The 26,065-nt window shown below is 36.3% G+C and overlaps 1 protein-coding gene across 1 annotated transcript in view; it reads left to right on the forward strand.

Annotated features, from left to right (window-relative positions):
- The window catches only part of OPRM1 (opioid receptor mu 1), a 55,113-nt gene extending 39,897 nt beyond the window's left edge, over positions 1–15,216 (forward strand). The window contains exons 2-3 of the mRNA XM_063098377.1: positions 13,541–13,893; positions 14,675–15,216. Of these exons, the coding sequence (XP_062954447.1) occupies positions 13,541–13,893; positions 14,675–15,216 (895 nt within the window). The remainder of the gene's footprint in view (positions 1–13,540; positions 13,894–14,674) is intronic.
- Positions 15,217–26,065: the final 10,849 nt, after the last annotated feature.

The raw sequence follows: 26,065 nt of genomic DNA on the forward strand, positions 1-26,065 counted from the left end.
CAAAAAGGCCTTCTCCAAGACATGTCATAGTCAAATTGGCAAAACTCAGAGACAAAGAGAGAATCTTAAAAGCTGCAAGAGAGAAGCGTCAAATCACCTATAAGGGAGCCCCAATCAGGTTAACATCAGACTTTTCATCACAAACCCTAAAAGCTAGAAAGGAATGGGATGATATTTTCAAAATACTAAAAGACAAAGGTTGCCAGCCAAGAATACTCTACCCTGCAAGGCTATCCTTCCGAAATGAGGGGCAAATAGTATATTTCTCAGACAAACAAAAACTGCGGGAGTTCACTACCACAAGACCACCCTTACAAGAAATCCTCAAGGGAGTACTGGGTTTGGTTCCTGAAAAATAACTACCACTGCCATAAAAACCCAAGAAAAATCTAAACCCGCTAGTACAATGAAAATGGCATTCATGAAGAGAAAACAAGCTAACAAAAACACTATCTACAACCTAAGGAACCAACAAACAAAGAAACCAAACAGTAAATCAGAAAGCAAGGAACAAAAGACACCTAAGACAACCAAACAACCAATAAAATGCTAGGAATAAATCAACACCTTTCAATAACAACTCTTAATGTTAAAGGCTTAAATTCCCCAATTAAAAGACACAGACTGGCTGACTGGATCAAAAAGCAGGACCCAACTATATGCTGCCTACAAGAGACCCACCTCACCCATAAAGATTCACACAGACTAAGAGTGAAAGGATGGAAAAAGATTTACCATGCAAACAGAAAAGAAAAACGAGCTGGAGTGGCTATTCTTATATCTGACAAAATAGACTTTAAACTAAAAACCATAAAAAGAGACAATGAGGGACACTACTTAATGATAAAAGGACTGATCCATCAAGAAGACATAACAATCATAAATATGTACGCACCCAATGTTGGAGCAGCCAGATTTATAAAACAAACTCTATTAGACCTAAAGAAGGAAATAGACACTAATACCATAATAGCAGGGGACCTGAACACTCCACTGTCAATATTAGACAGATCATCTAGACAAAGAATCAGTAGAGAAACACAAGATCTAAACAAGACTCTAGACCAATTGGAATTGGCAGATATCTACAGAACATTCCACCCAACAACCTCAGAATATTCATTCTTCTCATCAGCACATGGATCATTCTCCAGGATAGATCACATATTAGGTCACAAATCAAGTCTCAATAAATTCAAAAAAATTGGAATTATCCCATGTATCTTCTCAGACCACAATGGATTAAAACTAGAAATTAATAACAAACAAAACTCTGGAAACTATACAAACACATGGAAATTAAACAGCATTCTACTTAATGACATATGGGTCCAAGAAGAAATCAAGCAGGAAATCAAAAAGTTTATTGAAACTAATGAAAACAATGATACATCATACCAAAACCTGTGGGATACTGCAAAAGCAGTATTGAGGGGAAAATTTATTGCATTAAATGCTCACTTCAGAAGAATGGAAAGATGGCAAGTGAACAACCTAACAGTTCACCTTAAAGAACTAGAAAAACAAGAACAATCCAATCCTAAAGTTAGCAGACGGAAAGAAATCATTAAGATCAGAGCAGAACTGAATGAAATTGAAAACCAAAAAACAATTCAAAAGATCAACGAATCAAAAAGTTGGTTTTTTGAAAAGATAAATAAAATTGACAAACCATTAGCATGGCTAACAAAAAAAAGAAGAGAGAAGACTCAAATAACAAAAATTAGAAATGAAAAAGGCGATATTACAACTGATTCATCTGAAATACAAGGAATCATTCGAGACTACTATAAACAACTATATGCCAACAAATTTGAAAATCTGGAGAAAATGGATAAATTTCTGGACACACACAAGCTCCCAAAACTGAACCGTGAAGACGTAGAAAATTTGAACAGACCAATAACAATAAAGGAGATTGAAGCTGTTATCAGAAGGCTCCCAACAAAGAAAAGCCCAGGACCAGATGGATTCACAGCAGAATTTTACCAAACATTCAAACAGGAATTGACACCGATTCTTTACAAACTATTCCAAAAGATTGAAACAGACGCAAATCTCCCAAACTCATTCTATGAAGCAAACATCATCCTGATACCAAAACCAGGTAAAGATATAACCAAAAAAGAAAACTACAGGCCGATATCCTTGATGAATATAGATGCAAAAATCCTCACTAAAATACTAGCAAACAGAATACAGCAACACATATGAAAAATTATTCATCACGATCAAGTGGGATTCATCCCAGGGATGCAAGGTTGGTTCAACATACGCAAATCAATAAATGTGATACACCATATTAATAAACTCAAACACAAGGACCATATGATCATCTCTATAGATGCTGAAAAAGCATTTGATAAAGTTCAGCACTCATTCATGACAAAGACCCTCTATAAGTTAGGTATAGAGGGAAAGTATCTCAACATAATTAAAGCCATATATGCCAAACCCACTGCCAATATCATCCTGAATGGGGAAAAGCTGAAAGCTTTTCCTTTAAGAACAGGCACTAGACAAGGATGCCCACTCTCACCACTCCTATTCAACATAGTGTTGGAAGTACTAGCCAGAGCAATCAGAGAAGAGAAGGAAATAAAGGGCATCCAGATTGGAAAAGATGAAGTCAAACTGTCCCTGTTTGCAGATGACATGATCCTATACATCGAACAGCCTAAAACCTCTACAAAAAAACTGTTGGAATTGATAAATGATTTCAGCACAGTAGCAGGATACAAAATCAACACACAAAAATCAGTAGCATTTCTTTTCTCCAATAGTGAACATGCAGAAGGAGAAATCAAGAAAGCCTGCCCATTTACAATAGCCACCAAAAAAATAAAATACTTAGGAATTGAGTTAACCAAGGAGGTGAAAAATCTCTATAATGAGAACTACAAACCACTGCTGAGAGAAATTAGAGAGGATACAAGAAGATGGAAAGATATTCCATGCTCTTGGATTGGAAGAATCAACATAGTGAAAATGTCCATACTACCCAAAGTGATATACAAGTTGAATGCAATCCCCATCAAAATTCCAAAGACATTTTTCTCAGAAATGGAAAAAACTATTCAGACATTTATATGGAACAATAAAAGACCATGCATAGCCAAAGCAATGCTCAGCAAAAAAAATAAAGCTGGAGGCATAACACTACCTGACTTTAAGCTATACTACAAAGCTATAATAACCAAGACAGTATGGTACTGGCATAAAAACAGACACACTGACCAATGGAATAGAATAGAGAATCCAGAAATCAACCCACACACTTACTGCCATCTGATCTTTGACAAAGGCACCAAGCCTATTCACTGGGGAAGGGACTGCCTCTTCAGCAAGTGGTGCTGGGATAACTGGATATCGATATGCAGGAGAATGAAACTAGATCCATACCTCTCACCGTATACTAAAATCAACTCAAAATGGATTAAGGATTTAAATATACACCCTGAGACAAGAAAACTTCTTAAAGAAAACATAGGAGAAACACTTCAGGAAAAAGGACTGGGCACAGACTTCATGAATACGACCCCAAAAGCACGGGCAACCAAAGGAAAAATAAACAAATGGGATTATATCAAACTAAAAAGCTTCTGCACAGCAAAAGAAACAATTAAAAGAGTTAAAAGACAACCAACAGAGTGGGAGAAAATATTTGCAAAATATACATCTGACAAAGGATTAATATCCAGAATATATAAGGAACTCAAACAACTTTACAAGAAGAAAACAAGCAACCCAATTAAAAAATGGGCAAAAGAGCTAAGTAGGCATTTCTCTAAGGAAGATATCCAAATGGCCAACAGACATATGAAAAAATGCTCAACATCACTCAGCATCCGGGAAATGCAAATCAAAACCACATTGAGATACCATCTAACCCCAGTTAGGATGGCTAAAATCCAAAAGACTATGAACGATAAATGCTGGCGAGGCTGCGGAGAAAAAGGAACTCTCATACATTGTTGGTGGGACTGCAAAATGGTGCAGCCTCTATGGAAAATGGTATGGAGGTTCCTTAAACAATTGCAAATAGATCTACCATACGACCCAGCCATCCCACTGTTGGGAATATACCCAGAGGAATGGAAATCATCAAGTCGAAGGTATACCTGTTCCCCAATGTTCATCGCAGCACTCTTTACAATAGCCAAGAGTTGGAACCAGCCCAAATGCCCATCATCAGATGAGTGGATACGGAAAATGTGGTACATCTACATAATGGAATACTACTCAGCTATAAAAACGAATGAAATACTGCCATTTGCAACAACATGGATGGACCTTGAGAGAATTATATTAAGTGAAACAAGTCAGGCACAGAAAGAGAAATACCACATGTTCTCACTTATTGGAAGGAGCTAAAAATTAATATATAAATTCACACACACACATACACACACACACACACAAACCGGGGGGGGGGGAAGAAGATATAACAACCACAACTATTTGAAGTTGATACAACAAGCAAACAGAAAGGACATTGTTGGGGGGGAGGGGGGGAGGGAGAAGGGAGGGAGGTTTTGGTGATGGGGAGCAATAATCAGCTACAATGTATATCGACAAAATAAAATTAAAAAAATAAATAAATAAATAAATAAATCCAAAAACAGTCCTGCAAGCCAGAGCTGAGATGTGGGCAGCGGTGGGCTCAGAGTATGTGGGGCAGGGCTCAAGACTCATGAACAGTGGAGCACTCTTTTGAAAAAAGATACAAAATTACAAATAAAAATAAGAAATTGAAGAAAATAATTAGATTGAAAAACATTTTCAAAAAGTTTTAAAAGCTGATGAATACCACAAACATCATAAAATCCAGAAAAAAATAATATTTTGTTAGTTAATTCCCTGCCATATCTCTATAATACTATCCTAAATTCTAGGCTGCCTCATTTTGAATTTTAAATGCCTCATCTTTTAATAGCAATTGTGGATTATCATTTTCTATAGGAAAAGAGAAAAATAATTAGTTTTTTTCTCTAGTATAATTGATCAAAATTTATTTAATTTTACTGATATTTTAGAAAAATTCTTTCAGTTTTACAAATTGATTCTGAAATTGTCATGTTCATTTTTATGATATCAAATTTGGAAACATTTCTATCATTTCTTTTTTATATGAGCTGTGAGATTGATCAGGAAAATGTGTATCATAAAATGTGATCCAATACATTAGGATGCATAAAATATGTGATTTTACACATAGAAATACTCATGGCTATAGCACTGCAACAGACTTATGCTTTCAAATGCAAAAATTTTAAGTTCTATTTCAAACAATTGCCATCAAAAGTTATACTCCATGAATAGCTACATTTTACGCTATTTAGTATAACCAAATGTAGTCATGATAGAAAAGAACTGTTTTGATAGGGTATTGATAAAAAAACAAATCCTCCAGCTACAAAAATGTATGTCTAATGATCAGAAAACGCTTCCACAGACTAGCTCCTAGCTCTGGCATTTCAAATCTGGTTTCTCTCCCACTCCCATGTTTCTGATGCAGCCTGTTTTACTGTTTTATCTGACTATAATAAAATAAAATAACACCTTTCTCTGTCTCTCTCTCTCTCTCTCAATATCTCTCTCCCTCTCTGTCTTTTTCTGGAACTTTGTTCTTCTGTGTCTTTATCTTCTTCGCATTCTGCATGATAGCACAAACAGTCTCACCCATTTGCATGATTAGAATTACCACCTAGAGTCTAATGATCTATAAATGAATTGTTCCAACTAAACTGCAGACATATATCCAACTGCTTAATGGACATGTCTCCTTTGACCCACAACAAAATACATTCAAAACTGAACTTTTCTATCAACACCAAATCTGCCTTTTCTCTCTTCCTTCTCTGTCAGATAATGATATTACTATCTGTCCATTCTTCCATGCTAGAAATTTTGGAGTCATATTACACCCTTCCTCCTGTTCTCCCTACTTCTAAAAAGTAGTTAAGTCTTGTAGATCCATCTTCCTAATTCTCTTAATTCTCCATTTACTGTATCTTCTTAAATTATGTTACTGACTACTTTGCTGCTCCCGATTGTGGTGATGGTGGTGGTTAAGAGAAGGAACAAGTGCACTTTGAGAAGCACTGCCTTCGAGAAGCCAAGAGGACAAGCAGGTGCAAATGTTCAAAAGAGAATAGAAATGTCATCACAAAACTGGAGAGAGAGAGGTTGTGAGTCAACCAAAGAGAACTGATAGGTTCAAACAGTGGATTGTAAGAGAACAAAGCAAAAGATATGGAAAAAACTTAGCAACTGTGATTCTGTTACAGCACTCAGTGTCATGTCTCAAAATTTCCAAGATACTCTCACCACAACTATCTTTGAAAAGAAGATAACAAAGTTTTGCGTGCCTACCTTGATTTAGCTAGATAGCAGCAGAGTGGTGCTGGGGCAAACTGTCTGCAACATTATGAGCAGTGCAGTTGCAGAAATATACGTGGCTCACAGGACAGAATAGAAGGCACATTTTTGTTTTAGATGAAGCCTGGGGAACAGGGAGGGAAAGGCTTAATCTTGTACCTCTCTGTGCCTCTGGTTCTTCACCATAAAGCAAGGTGATTTAGAAAATGTGGTCTCAAAAGTCTCTTTCGAATCTTTCCATCATTCTATGACCTTCTATGACCAAAGTTATTTTTAACTTGACAATGAATTGGCAAGGCAAAAAGGAATGTTCCTTCTTCATTTCTACTCAAAGTTTACTGCTGATTCCCCATGTAAGATTTGTTTTACCTTACCATAATAAAATAACCCAAGCTCTATTCGTTTATTCAATTCCATTTAACAAGCATTTGCTGGTCCCATCTTGTGCTGGGTTCTGTGCAAAATGGGTAATTTTTCTCTGTTATTTCTCTTTACTTTTCAATTCATGTTACCATTCATATTTTACATGTAATATGAGTGTTTATATGTACAACATCATCACCAGAAGTGTATATGAAGCCTTATATTTGTTGTACTAAGTGCGATAGAAAAAATTGTACTGATAGTCTGTGCCCTCTAAATATTTATACAAATTACAAAAAGTGTTTTCTAAGATTGATATTGGTATAATTGCCTTATTATATTTCAAAGTTGTCTTTTTATTGTTTCTTCAATAATAAAGAAGTATCGAAAAATATACCATTATTTGAAGTTGCTGGTAATGCATACTTGATTATTTTTTTATGTACAAAACTTTCAGATCCTAAAATATAAAAAATTTCCTTTGCTCTTAGAAGTCCCAAATTTGAAAGCTGAGTTATTTCTATGTTCTAAAAACCAGGTCTTTAGAATAAAAGCAAAACATTGTTGTCTATGAACCATAAAGCTCTAGTTCCTGAGATGGATGTGCCAATGCTGTTTTCAAAGTCATTTGATCCAAAAAAATAAATATTCTGTATATTTGAAAACCTTAAGTCACAGATAAGAATATTTTATCCAATTATAATGGTTTATATATCAGAAAATATAGCATAGTCATATTTTTCTATAACACATAAATGTTATTTATCACAGAATACAGAAACTAAAGAAGCAAAATGTGATTTTTCATATAAACCTCTTATGAGGTATGTGCTATTCATGCCCTAAAGTAAAACTTTTAGAAATCAAATAAAGCAGGAAATAGGCCCTTCCAAAAAGCATAATCCAAAAACAATGGGTCTCTTGGCCATAACGGAAGTGTCTTTCCTTTCATTTCCTTTCCTATGCCCAGAGGGGTTGTGCATTGACATGTGGCCATGTTCTCTTTCCATCCTTCACTCCAGCCTCCAATTTCAAAAAGAAGATCAGAAGAGCCTTGCAAAAATGCATACAATAAAATAAGAGAAATAATGGAAAAAATGGGCAAATAGAAACCCAAAGAGAATGAAATGATGAGATTAGCAGGAGAGTTAGTGTTACAGACATATAAGCCCTTAGATTCCATACAATTATTAAGAGATACAAATTTTACTCTGATTTTTCCTAGCCCCAAATGCAAAACTAAAAATATAATTAGTTATTAATTTCACATTTTCTGTGTATAAAGCTCATCATTGTGCCAAGGAAACAAAACTTCCCCTTGCTCTGTCTGGAATATATTTTTCTCATTAAGGGGACACAGAGGAGGAAGAAAAGAGAGAAGTTAAGGATAGAACAAAAAAGGAAAGGGGATGTGGATAAAGACAGAGTGACACTCAACCAGAAAGACTCTGATGATCACCCCACTCCAGTGACACAGAGATGGAAGCAGGCAGTCGACCTCTGCAAGGAGGTGCCTCTTTGTTTAATTTCCTGGAAGCCTCACTCTGTCTTCTCTTTTGAGGCAGGCTAGCAAGCACCTGTCACTGTCCTGTCTGCGGGGCTCAGAGGTCTGAGGTCTCTCTCTTCTCTAGTATTAGCTCATTGGAAATTTAGTCACATAACATCACTTTGACAAAAATGTAATGAAATGTTCTAGAACATTATATAGCAAAGTGAAAAATCCCCTGTTTCCTCCTTTAGTGAGCTAAGGGGGAACATAACAGAATGTAAAATACTAATATATGGTCTCTTTCTATGTTAATAACAAATGAGAGAGAGCATAATCTCTAGTTTTGGTTCTGTTTGTTATTTAAGAACACCTCCCCCCCACAGACAAACGTGCACACACACACACACGTGCACACACACTTGCACACACACCTGGTATATAAGAATAGAATGGATAATAATGGAAAAATTCTGGTAGGTACTCACTTGAACGCTATCCTTGCCTAAATAGCATAAGATATAGGACATGTGCCTTTATTTCATTGGATTTATCCAATTAATCACGAAAAACAGAAGATAACACTCTAGGGAGGTTGTTTTTTTTTTTTTTCTTTTCTCCATTAAAATGTGGATTTCTATGTCACAACAAATGCAAGACATGTACTTTTCCAAGCACAGTACTGAACATACAAAAGTGGCTCATTGACTCTTCACTGAATTAGATATCTTTCCTCTTCACTCCATTTGGTAGAAACATGAAAAGGCAGAAAAAGCCCAAAATGAGGAGGAAGACTGCACATCCCCATAGGGATGCTGTTGTGCTATTTGTGAACTCCTAAAAAAGATCGTTGAACAATGTGAAGGGAATAACATAGTATAAAACTAACAAGATGGATTCTAAAATGTGGTCTTCCTCTTTTTAGGCTCTCTTTGTCAGTTTTATTTCTGGATTGAGATAGGGTCATCACAATTCAAATAATTAACTTAAAAACAAAACGAAACAAATCTGTAAAGCATTTACAGGTGTACATGAGTAATTTATTCAGCATGGCTTCATTTAGCACAAGTTGGTCAAAACCAATGAAGTTTTGGTTAGCAGTAATAGTTGGGGAAATGACATGAAGCATGGGTCTAAAGATAATGAGGAATTATTTTACAACCATACAAAAGGAAGGACAATTGCAAACAAAAGATATGTATACAACATAGGAAAATAGGAGAGCCACCAACAAAATGGCCTTCATGATGCCTCTTCCAGAAGCTCTGTAAAATCACTATACTGGCTCAAACATTGAAGGTTCTGAGACTGACACAATTAAAAAAAAAAAAAAAAAAAGAACTGCGTGGTAATTCATTCAGATTCATGCTACTTAATTTCCTGGAACAAATTTAAAGAAATACCAACTACAAAAATTTCAATGGGAAAATTAGAAAAAATAGCTTAGGCACTGCATACAGAAGACCCAATTCAGTGACAGTCAATGTCAGGAGGGCCTGTGAGTCCAGATGAGACACCCTAAGGACATGTCAGTTCACTTTCTCCCCCAGCTCACTTGGCCCACTTTGCCTCTAAACACATTTATGGCACAGTAATAAGCAATAGGCACAAAGGATAAGAAAGGGTTGTGATTTAATACCCAGGAGTTCTACTCAGACCCACTCAGATGGGGTCTGAACAACTAAGACAATCCTCTAGCTCAGCAACTTGGCTCCTTTGGTAACTCTGGTTTGTACACACCTGTGCATGGCTTACCGTGCAACCCTAATCATTCATTTGACTTTGCTGGGGCAACATTCATACCACCACATCAGAATGAAAGCTTGTGCTTGCTGGGTTACATTTCCCTTTTTCTCATCAGATTACCTCTTCAGATTAAAGCCTCTGGGTATGTGCTGGAGGCAATTAGAATTCCCAAATCATTAGTCTTGAATAAGTCTCTTTCACATATTTAGGAAATTGCTGAATGTCTTATGATATGTTGCTGGTATTCAAAGCATGAGTAATTGGGATAAGAATGCTGGCTATCTTTAGAGGAAGACTCTTTGGACAAACTGAGAAAAATTAAACAATACTATTCCTGTAAAATGCCCATTGAAATAGTTTTGATAGATACTCACTTTTTAAATTATTTTTGTTTTTTTTTAAGTTGACAGGTAAAATTATATAGTTATTGTGTACATGACATTATATTTTGTAATATATATGCATTATGGAATAAATAAATCAAGCTAGTTAACACATGTATTACCTCACTTTTCTTTTTGTGATGTATGACACTAACCTAATTTTTTTTCATAAACACTGCATTCCAGGGGAGAAAATGATTATAAATATTTAGTGCTAAGATAAGCCTGAAGAAAAGGTTAGAAGTATGAGTCAGAAAACTGACTGTAAAGAACCCAATTATTTAACATAAAACACTCTATTAAAGATAAGAGGTGAAATGTGAGGTCTGCTGGGTAGGAGAGTGACTAATGCTATCAAATGCGCCTTTCAGACCATGCATAACTGTAATCAGTGGTGTACCTAGCAAAAGCTGTTTTTCTGCTTTAAGGGAGAAACTTCTGCTTATAAACAACATCAACAATTTAAAACTTCTTGAGTATCTAGGTTAGTTATTCAAAAAGCTTTAACTCGGTTTTAATTTTGGTTTGTGCTTGTTTCTTGTACTTTGCCTAAATTATCTTTTTAGGTTTGCCATGTTTAGAGTCCTCGCTGAAATCACAGTGGTTTATCTCTTCAGATTAAATGGTTTTCTCTATCTTTTCCTTTTAAAATCCTTTTAAAAAGTAAACCTTCTAAAGCAGGTCAAAAAAGCCCCAAAATATGAAAATGGGGAGCCTTTCTGGCTGTAATGCAACCTTTGCAAGGATTGCATACTAGAATCAGGAATCAGAATTTTAGCACTCACTAGACAATTCCAACCTGTTGTCCCGAAGGAAATTCATGAAATTAGCTTCCTGGTGTTTACTAAAACCAAAACACTTTCCTGCAACACTGAATTAAGGCCCTACATAAATGGGTCTATAATACCATTTCCTCCAACCAACAACCATTTTGGACTGAATGAGTTCGACTCTTAACCTCATGTGATTGAAAAACAGTAAACACAAGCTGAAGTTTAAGAGATTGATTGCACCATGTAGATAAAATGTTGAAAGGAGACTTGGATTCAGTTATGGATTCTCTCTCACTCTTAGAAATCCACACCTTCTGGTTTGGCTCCATTTTGAGACAGGCTCTCCCAGCAACTACATACCACACATCCTCTCAGGTTTGGGTCCTGTGGGAAATCAAATAAATCATTTCTCCAGAAGTCCCTAAAAAAATCTCATTGGCTCTAGTTGAAACATGACACCATACCTGGCCATTCACTGTGGCCCCAATCAGTTAACATCTTTATGCCCTCAACTAGTAATCAAACCCTTTGCAAAGCACATGGACTGCGAATGGGAAATGAGAGGTTCCCCAGAATGAAAATGAGGTACTATTACTAAATTAGGGTAAATATATGAGAAACAGAAAGACAATAGATGTTCAATATTTGCAAGATATACTTCCAGTATCAGATGTAATGTATTACTGTAAGTGTACCTGCTTATCTCTTCTACTTGTTAATTCTAATTTTTGCAGATGCTGAAGACATATAACACTCCTAGATGCTTACCCAGGAGAAAGAAAAGGATATGTTCATAAAAAGACTTACACATAAATGTTCATAACAGTCAATTTGTAGTAGTCAAAAACTGTATGCAACTCAATTTCCATTAATAGGTGAACACATAAACAAAGAGTGGCCATAACTATACAATGCAATACTACTTGGCAACAAAAAGGAATGAATTTTCGACACATGCAACCATATGGATGAATCTCAAAATAATTACTCTGAGTGAAAGAAGTTTACAAAAAAAGAATACATATACTGACTTATCCTATTTGTATAAAATTTTAGAAAATACAAACCAATCTATAAGGACAGAAAGTAAATCAAATTAGTGATTGCCTGGGGAACAGTGGGGGTGTGGGGGTTGAAGTAAGGAAGGGCAAGAGGGAAAGATTATAGACCTGCACAAGGAAACTTTTGGGGGTAACTGATATGTTAACTATCTTCATCTAAGTTGGTGTTTTTTTTCTGTGAACGGCAAGATAGCAAATATTTTAGGCTTTGCAGGCCATAGGATCTCTGTTGCAACTACACAACTCTACCATTATAGCATCAAAACACCTACAGATAAGATGTAAATGAAAAGATGTGGCTGTGCTCCAATAAAACTTCACAAAAATAGGCAGTGGCCCAAATGGGTCTACAGGCCAGAATTTGCCAATCGCTGATCTTGATTATGGTGATGGTTTTACAGGTATATGCATATGTCTAGACTTATCAAATTGTACACCTTAATTATGTGTCATTCATCATACATACCTCAATAAAACTATTAGAAGTTTTTTAAAACTAAACTCTTAGATTCCCCATCATGGATTGAATAAAGTCTGATCTTCTCACCATGGCGTACAAGTTCCTCCGTGTACTGGCCTCTCGTTTTCTCCCCTATTATAACCATTGCCATTCCCTGGTAGAATTTTACCCTTTAGCAGTGCCAAGCACACACTTTGTGCCATTTCGACTCTACGCCCTTGTTGGGTTTCTTTCTGTTCTCTCTCTGCCTGAAATGACTTAATCCTACCAACTGCCTAACTCATACTTTCACATATACTTTTAGATTAAACTTGGGCATCTGCATTTCTAGGATGCCCTCCATATCTTTGTCCCCCTACTTCCTTTGCCTTATGCTCTGTTAGACACCTCATCTCTATGCCCCCATAATAGTCTATGTGTTCGTACATGCATGTGCATATGTAGACATGCATATATATTTACTCTTGCACTATTATAGTGTTTGATAATTTAAACTATATGTATATAGCTAAAATTTTATTTTATATATTTATAATTATTATCCAGTCTCTGCATCTGCTATTTGACTGATATCTCCCTGTATCTATTACACCTATCACGGTGACTGGCACATAAAAAAAAAAAAAAAAAAAAAAAAAAAAACCCTCAAAATCAGCATGGTTGCTCTTATAATCACTTTACAGGTAAGAAAACTGATAGATACAGAAATTATGAATTTAGCCCATAGGCACATCATTGTAAATAGCCAAGCTAGTACTGGAAAAGAGTTCTGTATCTCATCTCAAATGCTTTCCACTAGTCTACATAATTTTATTAATGGAAGCTTACTTGTATTTCATCTTGGTGTCTTTTACTGACTCTCTCACTGCTCTTCCTTTATTTCCTAGATACACCAAAATGAAGACTGCCACTAACATCTATATTTTCAACCTTGCTCTGGCAGATGCCTTAGCAACCAGTACCCTGCCCTTCCAGAGTGTCAATTACCTAATGGGAACATGGCCGTTTGGAACCATCCTTTGCAAAATCGTGATCTCCATAGATTACTATAACATGTTCACCAGCATTTTCACCCTCTGCACCATGAGTGTTGATCGCTACATTGCAGTCTGCCATCCCGTCAAGGCCCTGGATTTCCGTACTCCCCGAAATGCCAAAATTGTCAATGTCTGCAATTGGATCCTCTCTTCAGCCATTGGTTTGCCTGTAATGTTCATGGCAACAACAAAATACAGGCATGGTGAGTGATCTTACAGGCCTGAGGGATGGAGGGCTTATAGTTCAATATGTTGGTGATGTCATGAGCCAAGTAGAATTTATGGAGGGTCCAATGTCTTAGTCAAATTGCAATTTTAGTTATTCTTTCTAGAAAAATACCTTTGAATATTTTGAAATAGGAATTTTTTTCTGTTATTTTAAGCCCACTAAACATTTTAAAGAGACTATATCTATTTGCTCCTGATTTCTCTGTACTTCCTTCATCAAAATGGTGTGTAAATAAGGACATAGCTCTCCCAAGAGTAATTAGAGCCTAAACCCAAACAGTATTACTTTAAGGTTTGTTTTAAATTTCACATGGCAGCCTTCATGACACATTTATCTTTCTAGATCTAATATCAGAATAATGAACTACCCATCAAAAAGTGATATGAAAATACCCATTATTTGGAACCTCCTTCGAACAATGATTGTATTTTTTATATCAACATAGACCCCTAGAGGGTCCAGCTCAAGGCGAGAAGTCCATAATTGTTCATTGAACAAAAGCTTAATTTGATCAAAATGTACTGCAAAACAGGAAAGTTAGAAAAAATTAAATAAAAAGTAACTTTCTCTGAAAATCAGTAGGGAGGTGCATTTCTTCACAATTTATTTAAATTTTGTCTTATTGGCTTGTGTAGTAATAGTCTTAAGTTAGCTCTGGTCCAGGCTCTAAGTTAGCAAGCAAATAGGCAATAATAATACCTGATGATATAATTAAATGTTGCTGCAAACTTTTCCCTAAACTTCTTTTCTTCTAGGTTCCATAGATTGTACATTAACATTCTCTCACCCAGCATGGTATTGGGAAAACCTGCTGAAGATCTGTGTTTTCATCTTTGCCTTTGTCATGCCTGTCCTCATCATTACAGTATGCTATGGACTGATGATCTTACGCCTCAAGAGTGTCCGCATGCTCTCCGGCTCCAAAGAAAAGGACAGGAACTTGCGAAGAATCACCAGGATGGTGCTGGTGGTTGTGGCTGTGTTCATTGTCTGCTGGACCCCCATTCACATTTATGTCATCATTAAAGCCTTGATCACGATCCCAGAAACTACTTTCCAGACTGTGTCCTGGCACTTCTGCATTGCTCTAGGTTACACAAACAGCTGCCTGAATCCAGTCCTTTATGCCTTTCTGGATGAGAACTTCAAACGATGTTTCAGAGAGTTCTGTATTCCAACTTCCTCCACCATTGAGCAGCAGAACTCCACTCGAATTCGTCAGAACACTAGAGACCACCCCTCCACGGCCAACACAGTGGATAGAACTAACCATCAGGTATGCAATTTCTCGAATTAGGTGTGCCGACTTGGCCTGACATAAAAATCATAGAGTTTTATACCAATCTAGGATTTTAACCCATTAGAAGGGGATCAGTAAGCAGGGGATTGAGGTTCATTATAATGGAGGGTCTAGGGGAGCAAATTGCGGTCACAGAGAAGAACTTTGTTATATAAACGGAGCTGTCTACATATGACTACACGACCATTTAGGTAAAAAGATATGCCAACCCGAAACCTGTAAAGCTGTTAAAAATCACTGTCTTCAGGGCCTTTTCTTCTATACAAAATTAATGACTTCAGCATATTATGGAAAGATCTTGATCTAGGAAATGTTAGGTACTTTATGAATATCACACCAAAATCTCTATCACTTCTCAAAAGCCAATCCTGCTCTGACTCTGTGGTTAAAGATAAAGTGTCAGCACCTGGCCCACTGTGGTCATGGGTATAAGTTATTCCCAGCAAATCGATGTCACAGCCAAGGAGAAAAGATTTTTTTAAATGTCAATTTCTTACCTTTGCTAAGCCTCTGGTTTATAAACTTTGATAACCAAACTCTAGAGCAAATATCAAATGGTTTAACTAATTATTAGAATTGAATAATCTCATAATGGTCATTATACCAATTGGGGATAATATCATGAAGAGTGATTGTCTTTTAGATCTGTTCCTATGCCCAGAAGAATACAGATGGGGACCTATGCAAAAGATTCAAGATTTACACACAATATTAAAATCACATGAGAAATCAATAAGAGGGAAAGAGCGAACTCTGTCTCCGAGTTAGTATGACCTTGTTAAGCCACTGCTTTGCAAAATTTGACATCTGACCTATAAAAGCAGTCAAACATAAGACTTAATTATTAATATTAATTTAAGCAAGTGAATTTTCAAATAATAGTACCAACATCAAAAAATCATAGTCTGTATTGTTTTACAACACAGAACTCAAATTCAAACTTGCTGTGAAGTAAATTCTTGGGTCAGCACTTGGATAAAGTTCCTAGAGTCAGGGCGGCAGGACTGTGGGGACAGGTGTCTCCATAAAGATGAACAGGAGGAGTCAGAGGGAAGCCCTGGCCAACCACAGAGTGCAGCTGCTTCCTCTTGCTGTCCCTTCACCATGCTCCATCTCTCTCTGTCCCCTCCTCATCCCACGACTGCCACCCAGCCCAGCCCAGCCTCACCCTTTCTAATTGACCACAGGACTAATGTAGTATGGCCCAGATGGATTTCTCATAGGGGACATTCATAGCCCTGGCATTAAATAATGCTGAAATGAACACAGGCACTCACACCCCCGAGAGAGCATGAGGTAATGACGGCAGACCCACTTCCAGCCAAAGGGAAATTATAAACTTATTATGTCTCACTTCTAATTCCATTTTAGAAATGAAAGCCAGGAAGAAATGGTTTTCTACTCTTCTTCTTTTCTCTAATTTATTTTCCACATCAAGACCTCTAAACCTCCTCCTTTTACTAAGCAGCTCTCCTTTTCAGTGGCTATCAAAATCTTGGGAGTAATTTAAAGAGGGAAAGGAATGAAATAGATTCTCATCAACCTGAGGAGAACATATTAAAGAATGCAACTGAGCCAAGGTTAACATTGCACTGGGGTGAAATATTTCCACTGGAGCAAAACGATGTCCATTATAACGTATTGACTCTTTCTCCTTCTGTGCTTACCTGCCCCTTTCCTCTCCTTCCAGGCTCTTTAGGGCATAGCTGTTTGACAGCATACCCTGGACCACTGCTGGGGTCTCTTATCACGTCTGACCCTCTCAGCCATCCTGCACTCACCCCACTTCATGGAAACACGAGTCTGTCTGCTGGGAGCGTTTCCAAATCCAGCATTTTCACATTAGTATGGTTCTTGCACAGCAAATAGAGGGGAAGGAAGCGAATTGGAGGAGTTCTGTTCTAAGTAACTAAAAGGTTTGCTGTAAAAATACATCACTTAGGACTTATCTTCATTGCTGCCTCTATAAAGCAGCGTGAGTGTCAGATAACAGCAGAAACACATTAGCCCTGGAATTGGCTGCTTTCCCAAAGTGCCCAGCAAGGAGAACTGGACAGCAAAGAGAGGCTGCCAGGAAAAGAGGAAAGACACCACTCTGACATAAGATAAATCAAAGATTCACTAATCTCTACTGATGGGTCATCATTAGAATTGAGGCAATTACACACAGACAACTGGAAGAATATATAAACCTCTGGTGATATTTTCAGAAATATATCATAATGAAAAAATGATTTGAGGAGAAATTAGAGAATTTATGGCTGTGTCTATAGGATATATTTGATTAGTTGTACAAAATCAGAACCTGTTTGGTTTGGTGGTTGTTTTTCATTTTGTTTTGTTTTTGTTCTTTATATCATCAGCCATCATGTTAGAAAACAAAGCTGATTGGATTTGCATTAACTTTTCAATTGCTTCTTTGAAGTTTGCACTGGTTGTAAATGTGTATGTTTTGCCTACATATTTATATGTTCTCCAAGAAACATATTATACTATATATGTCACATTTCAAGCACATTAGTCAACTTCATATTCTGAAGATCAGAGATCCAATATCAAACCGTCCCAGGGTGTCCGTATTCTGACAACAGTCAGAGTCCATGTCCAGACAGCGTAAAATGAAGTGGAGATTTGGCAGTTTTCAAGGTAATTTGATCAGCCATATGAGAAAATTCTATGCCCGAAATAAACTTTGAGTCATACCTACATAGTTAAGGGCTGCTCAGTCTGCGTTTGCTGCATAACAGATCATTCAAAAATTTAGTGGCTTGCAGCAACCATTCATGTGGTTTGCAATTCTTTGGATCAGTAATTTGGGCTGGGTTCGACTATGCTGTTCTTATGGTCCCAGCTGGGCTCACTCTCTGGTCTGCCACCAGCGTAGCCGGCTGACGGGGGACGGCCTGAAGAGGATGGCTTGCTCCACAGGGCTGTATCCTCCAGAGCCTTAGCCCAGGCTTGCTCTCACAGAGGTCCCAGATGCTGACAGAGGGAAAAGACAGCAAAGCTTCTTGAGGCTGAGGGTTGGAACTGGCACAAAGTCACTTCCATGCTTTTATAGGTCAAATAAAGTCACCATGTCAACCTAGACTCAAGGGATGGGGAAATAGACTCTGTCTCCTGTTGATCTGCAGTCACAATGCAAAGGAATGTGGATACAGGAAGGGAAATATCTGTGGCCATTTTGCTGACAATCTATAGCAGGCACATGCTGTGTGGGACAGGAAGGCCATCAGTTCCCAGGGGCAGGAACCACATCCATCCTGCTCCTTCTTATACCTCCAGAATCTACATAGCACAGCAACCAGCACATTTAAAAGGACCCCAAAAATATCTGTTGGATGACTGAGTGATGGGAGGGCTCATTATATTTCAGGAGGTGTGGAGGGTGTTGGGAACAACTCTTTTCTTATGCAACCAACTGACGACCTAAATGATTACATAATTCTCTGACATTACTTCAGGGTCACCTTTCAATAACTGGAAAATAGTCACAGTAGGGCTTCTTTATTTTCTCTTGCCCAGCCTTTAGGCTACTGATCAAAAAGTTAACGCTTTTCAAAAAATTGGTTAGATTTGTGCTTGTCTTCTAATTTTATTTTTAATGAGCACTTTTGATGAGGAGACCAGGAGCTGGATTTGGTGCCCTAAAGAGGTCTTGCCCTAGCTGAGCATGAAAAAGAGAAAAAAAAAAGGATGATCTCTGGGCTCTTTTGTGCATTCCAGGGCTCAGCCTACTGCTCCAGCTGTAACATTCACACCTGATTTATGTTCAGCTTGTTGTCTTTACAGCTTCTAGATCTTTATTAGGTAGACTCAGGCATAGAAATTCATTTTCCATCTGCTATCAGTACAATTTCATTTCTCTGCACATGTACTACCCCGCTATTGTCTTACTGAACTCCCACTTGCTTCAGAACGCTTCCCCATTACTCAGATTAATTTGGGTCCAACACAGACCTGAAATGTTAGCCATTGCTAAACTGCCTTTCCTGGCTGGTTTTCACCTCAGTCATTTTCTACAATGCATTTTCAATTTTGACACCTAGGTGATTTTTAAAATGTTTAATATCATATGGGAAAAGAAACAACTCTATTAGAGCAGTTAGATTACTATTTAAATGGTTGGTACTAACTACAACCATAATAATAATGCTATCTTACATTTGTATGACAGATTACAGATTTTAAAATGCTTTCATGTACACTCATGTCTGCTTTCTGTAACAACCCTGATGGGTCAACATGAGAAAATAAATGCTCAGGAGGGTTAAATGATTATACAAGATCAAAAAACCAGTCAGAGGCAGAATCTAGACAAGTTCCCTGGGCTTCTAATATCAAAAACTTTCCTCTGCCTCCCCATGCAATGTTACTTTGCATTTAATTATTATTATATGGTCTCAGTCAGAGATTCTCAAACTTTATTATGAGTTCCAGAAAATGTAAGTTCTTATAAACTCCTCTTAAGAAATTATGATTCGTTGTATGAGGACAGGGTCCAGGAATCTGCATTTGGAACAAAACACTGAACTAAAAACTGATTTAAACTATAAATTCATCTCCAAACACTACCATTTCAGTCAAGCTGATTAATATGAATTTTTTCACCAGATGAACCATATGTTTTACTAATATAATTAAAACAAAGAAAGACCATAATAAAACGTTGAACTTTCAGAAGGAGAGAACAGACCTATAGTTACTAGAGGTGAGAAAGGGGGAGGGGGAGGGGGGATAAGGAGTAATTGGATAAGGGACAAAATGTAACTACTATTTGTAATAACGAGCATGCTAATAACATTGATTTGATCATCACGTACTGTACACAAATACTGACAGTCAACATAAATATGTGTAAATAACAGTAATAAAAAAGCTTTAGCTTTCTAATATATCTACCAATGAGTCTTACAAGACAAAGTAATATTACAGCGATAAAGCTAACATTACAGTATGTCCCGCTAATTCCTTTTCATTAGTATGGCAAGTTCATTTCTAAACCCTCTGATTACATTTTAAAGCACATTCTTGACATTTTAATCAAAGTAGCAGGTCAAAAACTTAGGAGATGCTTTGCATTTTAATCAACTATAAAACTATATTATCCCATGCTAAACTAAAAGCAGAAGCCTAATTTTTTTTTTTTAAATCAACTACATCACTCACAAAAACTGGACCTCAGTTTTTTACAGGACATCTGCAGAGAGCTCATTTGGGAAGGAAATGATTTAAATGCCACGACAAAAGCCGCAAATGAGAACAGCTCACAAAATGATAGCACTGGACCACACTAATGCATATTTTGTGAATTAAATCAAAATGGCTATTTTTTCACTTCTAAGGTTTAAAAAGAAAATGGTTCCAGTTTTGTGTGTGTGTGTGTGTGTGTGCACGCGTGTGCATGTGTGTGTGTGTGTACATGACATACGTGTGCCTCTTTACGGATTCTGGAATTATAATATATCTAAGTTTGAAATGAATAATATCTCATAAAAAGCAGAAGAATTTGTTATGTTTTTATAAATTAGCTATAATCTGGGAGGGGAAAGTATTGTTTAATTGGGAATATGTTTATTCCCAGAAAATAGTTAGCCTTAAGAATACTAATAATAACATTTATTTATCAATTTGTATTTGAGGCAGGATATCTTATTTAATATCTTATTTAATTTTATAAGGTATAAATTATAATCTCTAGAGTTGAGGAAAATAATGATTAAGGAAGTAAATTGCCCAAGGTCATAGTTAAAAAGTAATGGCTGATGACTGACTCCAGTTAAACCTAATCTTATAACCCAGGCTCTTAATCTATGTGTCCTACTATTCCTAAATCCATTTTCTACTCTTCTCAGAGTGATCTCTGATCTCTGATGTTTTAGGGACATTTAATTTTAAAGATTGGATTAACCAATATAATCCACGCAAGCATTCTCTTCTGCTTATTATTCCAATTAATGTAACTAACTGATAAAATACAGCAACATATTTTTCTTTAAAAAACTAAACTAAAATGAGTTGTCACCTTATTTGGCAAAGCTTAAGTGGTGAGTTGCTATTTTATAGCTATCTATTATAAAAATATTCTCACTTACTGAGATTTAGTGTTTTGGAGCATGTCAGTCTTTATCTTCTATCTCACTTTGCTTTGGGGGCTAAATATATAAGGTGGATATTTTTCTCTTTAAACTTTCTACAATACATTTCTTTTTAATTCTACCTTTATTAGAAATGCAGTTTCATAGCATTTTTTTTTTTTTGCTTTTACATGCTTTTCCCTCATACTAAACAAAATGACCATTTGAATAAATATAGCCTATTACAAACCAGCCATTAACTTTTCAATGTCATTTTGACCACTGTACCTTTGGGTGGGTTGCTATAAATATTTTCAAATTGCTACAATTTGATAAAAATTATTTCAAGGAAGACATTGTGAGAACTACAAATTTTTAGAATAATATATGTCTTACCAATACTTTTCCCTCTCTAATTATTATTACCCCGGAAATCAAGAACCTAGAGCCACAACTTTTGTCTGATTTCTCCCTTCACACTCAGAAATTTTTTGTTTGTTTGTTTATAGTAGAGTTCCTGGCTTTAAAATGAATAAAACTTTTCATGATGAAAATAAATATTAGAGCCATATTGTCTATGACTTCTGCTTTTTACTGCAATAAAATCTTATAAATATATACATGGCTGAGTAGGGGAGGTCAGAAAACAGGATTCATTCCAAGTGCTGAATAATTCAAATAGTACTCTCTCAAGTTGTAAATAGTTTTCATGATATATGTCAAAAAGTCATCAGGCCAGGTCTCAAGACCCCATGTGCACTGGTCCTCCTCACTGCCAGTGGTATTGCTAGAGGAATAAATACCCACAATTATTAACCCTCCCTGCGTGGGAGATAAGTATGAATTTAATGTAGTGCTTGTTGCTGTACTATTTATGAATCAAAGGAAATGAACCAATTCTTCTTTCCACAACACCTGAACTTATTAGGAACACATGCAGATAAATAATTGGCCTGATATATTGACTCCATATAATTGTCAGATATCAAACAAACATAAGCTGAAAGTTTCATCACAATTTGAAACAATGGTGCTCTCAGTCCAAAGATGAATATGGAGAAAAATAATTGGGGTCATTTGTCTATGTGAAGCATAGTATTTATGGGGAAGGAAGGAAGGAAAAGAGGTCACAGGCAAAGCATATTTTGTGTCTGAAATCAGCTCTCTTCTTCCTACTACCCTATTTTCCATACAGACACCAAAAATCTCAAGAATATTGGAAATCCACAAAATCCATCAAGCTCTACCTAGGTTATTTCTACTTTTTATTGAATCTTCATAAAAATTAAGAAAAAGATATATTTAGGAGATTATATATATAAAGTGGGTAGCCCCTGATGATCTATTTATGCCCCTTAAAGCACAAGAAACAAACGTTTTCATATTGTGATGAAATGGGCACTTCTTTTCAAAGTATTAACTTTCAAAAAAAATGCTCTCTTTGATCAACTCTTTGGAAATGTAAGGGAAACAAGTCACTCTTCCATAGGATTTTAAAATGCCGTAAATGGGACTTGTAGTATGGCTAGCATATACTTTAACAAGTGAAAAATTTTCTGGTTGCTTTAGAAATTCAATGGAACAAATAGACTTTCAAATAGTTATATTATAAGTAAACGTCAACATATAAATCTCAATGATACAACTGGATTTATCAAGCAGATGCAAAATATTCACAATTGTTAGAATATTGGAACTGAAAAAGTGCATTGCAGATCATCTTGTCCAAACCTCCCCTTCCCATAAATGGAGAAATTATAGGCCAAGAAGGTATTTTTTTTTTTTTTTTTGTCTTTTTCGTGACCGGCACTCAGCCAGTGAGCGCACCGGCCATTCCTATATAGGATCCGAATCCGCGGCGGGAGCATCGCTGCGCTCCCAGCGCTGCATTCTCCCAAGGGTGCCACGGGCTCGGCCCAAGGTATATTTTTTTAATTGGAGCCTTTTTCTCTAAATTTAAAAGAGGCTAGTGAAGTCTTTCTACATACCTAGTTTTCAAATAGAGTTTAAGAAAATTTTTGTAACTAAAGAAAAAAATCACAAAATTATATTTTTGTAGAAACTCTAGTATATGTAAATTTAATTTAAAAGTTCAGCAGGAACTTTTATAGTTATATAAGAATAGCAGGTATAACATAAAATCCTAAGAATTTAAGTGGCTCAACTATTTACCTAGATCCTTCCAGTGACCAGATGAATGTCCTTGGGAAAGTGTCTGAAACTTTCCGGGTTTCAATTTCCTCATCTGGAAGAATGGTGATATCGACAGTAGCTACTGCTTAGGTTTGATGTAAGCATGACGTATGATTATGCATGCAGAGTGTCAGGCAACTGGCTAATATTATTACTCTGAACACTCCTTGAGGCTTTACTGTTTTCATTTCCTCCCTTTCATTTTCCCCCAAAACTGAATTAAATGTCTTGCCAAGAAAATATAAAAGGGATAAAATAATGTGCCAAAAGAAATCATAAGGTGGTCTAACCCAAGACTTCTCAGCCTTGACACTAGCACCAAATAATTCTTTGTTGTGGGGAAATATGCACTATAGGATGGTTACTAACACCCCTGGCCTCTTCTCTTCTACCCACTAAATGCCAGTAGCCCCCATCCATCTCCAGTTGTGACAGCCAAAATGTCCCCAGACATTGCCAATTGTTGAGAACTACTGATCTAACCAGATCAACTGTGTTTAGTAAATGAAGAAACATAAAGGTCCAAATTACCTGTGATGTCCTTAAAGTAGTGCCAAAGAGAGTTGGAACTAGGCACCAGGTGTCCTGACTTTAGGTCTAATCCTTCTCTAAAACATCACACTGATTTCTCAAATGAAAGCTTTCTTCTGCACTGCTAACCAGTTGCAAAGAAAAAGACTTAATATTAATGGAAGACTAGGGGAAAGTGCAGTCCCTCAACTCTTATGTTATTTCAAGCTTCTCTTTCAGAGAAAATGATCTTCAGCCCGAAGCATTATTAAGAAAGAATTAAAGGTCAATAACGGTGAAGATATTGTTAGAGAACTCTGGGAGGCTCTAAATGAGGTCACATCTCCTGGCAACTGTAAAACATTAGAGAACTGTGGGTGAAACATAATTAATGAAAAACAAATCACATTTTCTGAAGCAAGAAAGAATAGGAAGAGTCCTGGGAAAACAGGATAAAGAAACAGAGTCCCACGTTTAATGGAAACATCGTAGAACTAAAAACCACAGAATATTTAGCTTGGTACAGATTGTTTTCAGAACCTGCATCAGATTATTAAAATGTATTTTGAGAGCACTTAGAAAGTAAGCACGCAACCTTGAAAAGGCAGGATAAGATTAGCTATGAAAAAGCAAATTTTACTTTCTTAGAGAAGTACTAGACAGGGAAATCAGGGAAATCCAATATCAATAGCGTTGTAATAATAGGTTTGATGAGCTCTTGTTAATTTCTGTAATAGTATACTATTTTAAACTATGATCTGGATATAATGGTAAGGTAGGTTTAAAAACGTGTAACTGACTCCACTCTTAAGAGTCCCCCAATCAATGAAGAAATGCTGAATAACCTGGACAACAGGGTAAGAAACCAAACGTGCTACAAGAATAAGCCAAAACTAAAAATATAGCAGTTACAAGAGAAAAAAAATTTAGTCCAAAAATTCAACTATAGAAACAGAATGTGCATGATAACACATGAAAAAAAGCCATGGAGATTTTATTTCACAAAACAACTGTACGATATAGGCCATCTAAATTGTTACAATTACAGATCACGTCAACAGAATTCTGGAGTCTAGAACCAAAAAAATGTTACCTCAATCTAATAAACAACACACTTCAAGAATGAAATAAGTACATTAGATTGTGTTCACAGATGAGCAACCAAGACGGTGAAGGAATTTGAAGTAACTGCAGAATTACCCTGGGAAATTTAAATAGAAGACTCAGAGAGGTTGTCTTCACATACTTAAAGGAATGTGAATAGGTAATTGAACTTATTCAACATAACCTCACTAATTAAAGCTAATGGGTAGAAATTACAGGGAAAGGAGAATTTCAGTACAACCAAAGGAAGAATTTTCTCTAAAAAAAAAAAAACACTTTATTGAGGTATAATTGACATACAAAAAGATGGACCTATTTAATGTATACAACTTCAGTTTAGAAAGAATTTTCTAAGCTTTTAGACTCAGATTTCCTTGTTACTGGAAATCTTTGATGTTCAGACATCAGCATTTTGCCTATGTAGATGGGATGTTGAGAGAATACAGGTGTTAAGATTTGATGATTAGGGAATCAAAGGAAATGACTCTCTGAATATGGTTTTCAGTTCTACCAGGTTCTTGCAGAACATTACTACAATGAAATGTTAGTAATAGTAGTAGTTTGGTCCATGAAAAAAAAAGCCCTATAGACAAATGTTAGAAAATGTTGCCTATCTTATTTTTGTAATGGGGATTGATACTGTGTATTAGCATTTTTTAAAGTCCCTGAAAAGCCTGTGTGTGTGTGTGGTGTGTGTGTGTGTGTGTGTGTGTGTGTGTGTGTGTGTGTGTGTGTGTGTGTGTGTGTGTGCTGCATACATATAAATTTCATTTTTTAAGCCAAAGTTCTTAAATTTATCTGAGGACAGGCTCGAGTTTTCAAAGGACTGCTAATACCATCTTGCAGAATGAAGGTTTCACTAAACAGTTTTGGAACGCCCACTGTAGATCATTAGTCCCAGTTAGCCATGAATTCATTCAAAATTCAATTTTTCACTGGAATAAACAGCAGTGTCTCATAAT

The sequence above is a fragment of the Cynocephalus volans genome, chromosome 5 (genome assembly GCF_027409185.1).
Source record: "Cynocephalus volans isolate mCynVol1 chromosome 5, mCynVol1.pri, whole genome shotgun sequence".
Taxonomy (NCBI): Eukaryota; Metazoa; Chordata; class Mammalia; order Dermoptera; family Cynocephalidae; genus Cynocephalus; species Cynocephalus volans.